Genomic DNA, 4,400 nt, shown 5'->3' with positions numbered 1-4,400 from the left:
AGCGATAAAGGAATGTAATTATTTTTTATTTACTTTTTACAACAAATAAAAGCGTCAACCTGTATGAGTGAGGCATCACCGATTTAATAGATCGATGTGAAATACAAGCTTATTCAAGGACCTTAAAGTTGGAGTTCACGGTCTAAAATATAAACGTTTGATCAATAATGCCCCTGTCAAGTATTTTTCTCACCCAAAAAAACATCTATAAAGGAGTTTTATAGCACCTTGAACTTGGCTTTGACATTATCAATTGCAGGATCAATCAATTATGCCATTATGCCGCGCCTGCAGGAACAACCCCTCATGAATATGCTAATGTATCATATCCCTGGATTCTGGAATCAACATGCAGAGCCTCCTCCCCCCAGATAATAAATAAATACATCTCGGTCACAGGTGTATCACTATGGCAAAATGCAATATTAGACTAATAATACCTTATCAGGGCTCAACATTTTGAATATACTTTTGAATTTCTAAGTTATACATTAATTGCAATGTAAATATTGTAATCTAGTTTGCCATGATGTTACAATGTAGGCAGTGATAGAATAAAGGTTGTGTTCTGTGCAAACTTTTAAAGAATAACAGCGTGCTTGTGCGTCCGAAGACTGTATACAGTCCCACTAGCAGCCCCAGAGGCCATGTTGCTCGTTGCATGCAACTGTTTAAAATATAGTATTTTTTCTTAACTGAGAGGGGTTTGAAACTGGTGGTTCGTGGGCCAAGGAGTCCAATCTGGCCCGTGGGATGATTTGGGTGGGGCATACAATCACATGCAGCTTGTTGTGTGTACTTAGGTAACAATAGACAGTAGTACCCACTGTGTGCAACTCATAAACCCCCTGTCTGTCCAGGACCTCAACAAGGCCAGCTCATTTCCCCAATTTACAGACTGTGTGTGTTGCTCATCGGAATAGTTACAACATGGAAACGATCAAGAAAAAAACTAAATCAAGACTGAAAAGTGAGTTTCAGAATCATTTCCAAGTATTCATGAGAAAGAATTATCATTCATTCACTCGCTGTTTGCAGTCAATGCAAGCAGGCGTTATCTATAATGAACATAATCAGCGTGACACTGATGAGTTGGAGCTGAAACGCGTTTGTTTTTTGTTCAAAATAAATGGAAGATGATGGATCCATCCATGGTCTATTTGTTCTATTACTTGTCACAGACGTGCTCGCGACGAGAGCTGTGCACCAGAGTCGTGTACGCTTCTACTCGTTAACGTAATAGACATTTGGTGGAATTGTGTACCCTACAATTTGTTTAGTTAGTTCTACAATTGTGTTCAATAATGTTACATCTAAAGTGTGGGACTACCAAAACGTCCAAAAATCCATAATAGCGTTGTTTTTAAAAATCTCTCATCACGACTTTCTTGTAGTCTAGGACTGTAAGTTACCGCTCATAAAATAAATGCTTGCCGGGCAATCTTCTTTATAAGTTTCCCAACAGTTACACAACAATCCAATAACACACTTCCTGGGGAGGCTGAGTGCAAAATATTTTTTAATTACCGTACTTTGTTTTGAACCTCATAGGGTTAGATTCTAGCAGATACTACAAAATAATAATAATGATAATAATAATACTGGTAGATGCTAGAACATACTATATCAGATACCAGCAATTAATAGTAGATACTAGCAGATAATTGTAGATAACAGGAGAGGGAGTCCAGGTTGTGAATTGTGATGTTTTATAAAATGGAGAAACACTAAAAAAGGCACTTCTGAGAATAACACTGCCAGAGGGAGAGAAAGACGGAGAGAGAGAGAGAGAGATCAAGACAGGGAGTGTGAAAGAGAGATAAAGAGAATAACAGAGGGAGTGAGAGGAGTGGGTGTCAGTGTTCCATGGGTGCCACTGCCTCTTCCTCCTCATCGCTATCTGGCTCAAAGTCTTCATCGAGGGCGGGGTCGTCATCCTCCTCTTCGTCGTCTTTTTCTCCGCCCAGCTCAGACAGCAGCTGTTCCACATGCTCCAGCATGGGCTGATCGTCACAACGCAACTTACTGTACAGCTGCACACACACACACACACACACACACAGACACACATTTACATTAGTCATTTATTTCCACAAAGACCAAGGCCATAAACACAGGGGTACACAACATTTTACTGACATGTTCATGGCAATTGTCACTATATGAGAATGTATCAGCATAACGTAACACTATAACACATCACGACAATGTATGTTTGCACGATTAATGGTAGTGCTAATGGCATAGAATGTACCGTAGTTGCGGGAAAAAAATCTGTGAATTGTCCCACATACAGTACACTGTAATGTTGGCCTACTACTTCATAGTTACTTAGTTTGTAGTGTGAATAGTGTTCAGTGTGAATGCAGAAATATTTATTGACAGACGTTGGCCATCCCCTCTCCTTAAAGCGGTGGTTTCTTTTTTAGTCTGACATCAGTTCATGTTGTCTAACGACCAACCGTGACATACGTTTGTGACGTCTACGCCTGCGGTCCACCGAACGGCGCACCCTCTAGGTCAGTGGTTCTCAAACGTTTTAATTTCAAGGACCCCCATAATTCTCAAAGCGTACAAATGGAACCAAATGGACCAGTCCATCTGTACACTCTCAGAGTTTACAGAGGATACAACCAATTTCAAAGACAAATATTGTACTTTTGACTCCACTACATTTCTATGAAGGTTGCCATGACTTTTAACCCATTAAGACCTGAGGCGATTCTTTAAAAAAAATCTAAACCCTAACAGTTTTTGGAAAATAAATCGATTTCTTTTTTTCAAGATTTTCTTTTCAAGATTTTTCAAAAATAGCAGATCTACAAGCTCATAGCGCGGCACTCGTGCCGCGCTATGAGCTTGTAAATCTGCTATTTTTGAATAGCCAAAGAAATCTAAAGTGACACAGATGCGTTCCTGGTCTTAAAGGGTTAATAGCCTGGAATCATTCTAGACTGATTCGTTACGTTCAGTGGATTTTATTTTCCTCACTTCGCTACACAGTCTGGCCAGGGTCCTAACACGTTTAAGCAGCTCAGCTGTTGATACTCCACAAATGTTCTTACCCCATTAAGACCGGGAACCTATCTGTATCATTTTAGATTTCTTTGGCTATTCAAAAATAGCAGATCTACAAGCTCATAGCGCTCCAAGCTTGTAGATCTGCTATTATTTTTTTTATCGTGAAAATGTGTGCAAATATTTGACCAGAATCTCTTGCTCATGGGAATAATTGGAAAACGATCAAGAAAAAAACAAAATCAAGGCTGAAGAGTGAGTTTCAGAATCATTTCCAAGTATTCATGAGAAGGAATTATCATTCATTCACTCGCTGTTCACAGTCAATGCAAGCAGGCGAACATAATCAGCGTGACACTGATGAGTTGGAGCTGAAGCGCGTTTGTTCTTTGTTCAAAATAAATGGAAGATGATGGATCCATCCATGAGTGCTAGTGGTCAATTTGTTCTATTACAGCCGTGCAGAATCTCAAAAAATGTTGTTCCAGGAACCCTCCAGAAGCAAAGATTTGAGTTAAAAAAAATTATGTATATATTCAAAGATTTGCACACATTTTCACGTTTTTTTTTTCTTAAAAAAAATTACAAGCTCGCTATGAGCTTGTATATCTGCTGTTTTTTAAATAGCCAAAGACATCTAAAAATGAAACCGATGTGTTCCCGGATCGAATGGATCAAGTACAGTACTCAACTGTACTTCGTTGACCAGGCGGATAATTCTCACCACTAGAGACATGTTTAACCTCATTGAGACCTGGAACGCATCTGTGTCATTTTAGAATTCTTTAGCTATTAAAAAATAGCAGATATACAAGCTCATAGCGCGGCACCGAGTGCCGCGCTATGAGCTTGTAGATCTCCTATTTTTGAAAAATCGTGAAAAAAATATTTTTTAGGATAGGATTTAGATTTTTTTTTTTATCGGCCTCAGGTCTTAATGGGTTAACCTCATTTGAAATGAGCAGTAGCCTACTATACAGTAGAAGTCATTCTACTGCATCTGTGCATTTAGCAGATGTTCTTGTCGAGAACAACTTAAAAGTCAACAGCCAACTACAGCGTGCTAAGAAAAACAAGTTATGAGCTACAAATAGGGATATGGGTTGGGGGCGGGGGGGGGCAGGCAAAGGGTATCCTCTGATGTCTCCCAGAATAATAATACTTCCCCTCTGGTGGGTACAGCCGCCCCACATAAACATGGCTGTTTTTCAGGACACAGGCATCATGTACTCAGGGAACCCCACAAAGATCATCTGGATGGAGCTGGTTGGAAAAATACTGCTTCCTATTATTAACCCATTCAATCCGGGAACATCTACATCTACAAATGTCTTTCTAAATCCTAACAGTTTTCTGAAAACCGTATCGTACGTTGCTATATC

General features: G+C 39.5%; 1 protein-coding gene across 1 annotated transcript in view; it reads right to left on the bottom strand.

Moving 5' to 3' along the window:
- Positions 1 to 1,500: 1,500 nt before the first annotated feature.
- Positions 1,501 to 4,400, bottom strand: part of LOC308083872 (uncharacterized protein) — a 72,348-nt gene continuing 69,448 nt past the window's right edge. The window contains exon 11 of the mRNA XM_080426282.1: positions 1,501 to 2,033. Coding sequence (XP_080282408.1) covers positions 1,857 to 2,033 — 177 coding nt within the window. The 3' untranslated portion in view covers positions 1,501 to 1,856. The remainder of the gene's footprint in view (positions 2,034 to 4,400) is intronic.

The sequence above is a fragment of the Gymnoscopelus braueri genome (genome assembly GCF_963280865.1).
Source record: "Gymnoscopelus braueri genome assembly, chromosome: 4".
Lineage (NCBI taxonomy): Eukaryota > Metazoa > Chordata > Actinopteri > Myctophiformes > Myctophidae > Gymnoscopelus > Gymnoscopelus braueri.
The sequence above is the reverse complement of the archived record's forward strand: the minus strand, read 5'-3'. Positions and strand labels throughout refer to the sequence as shown.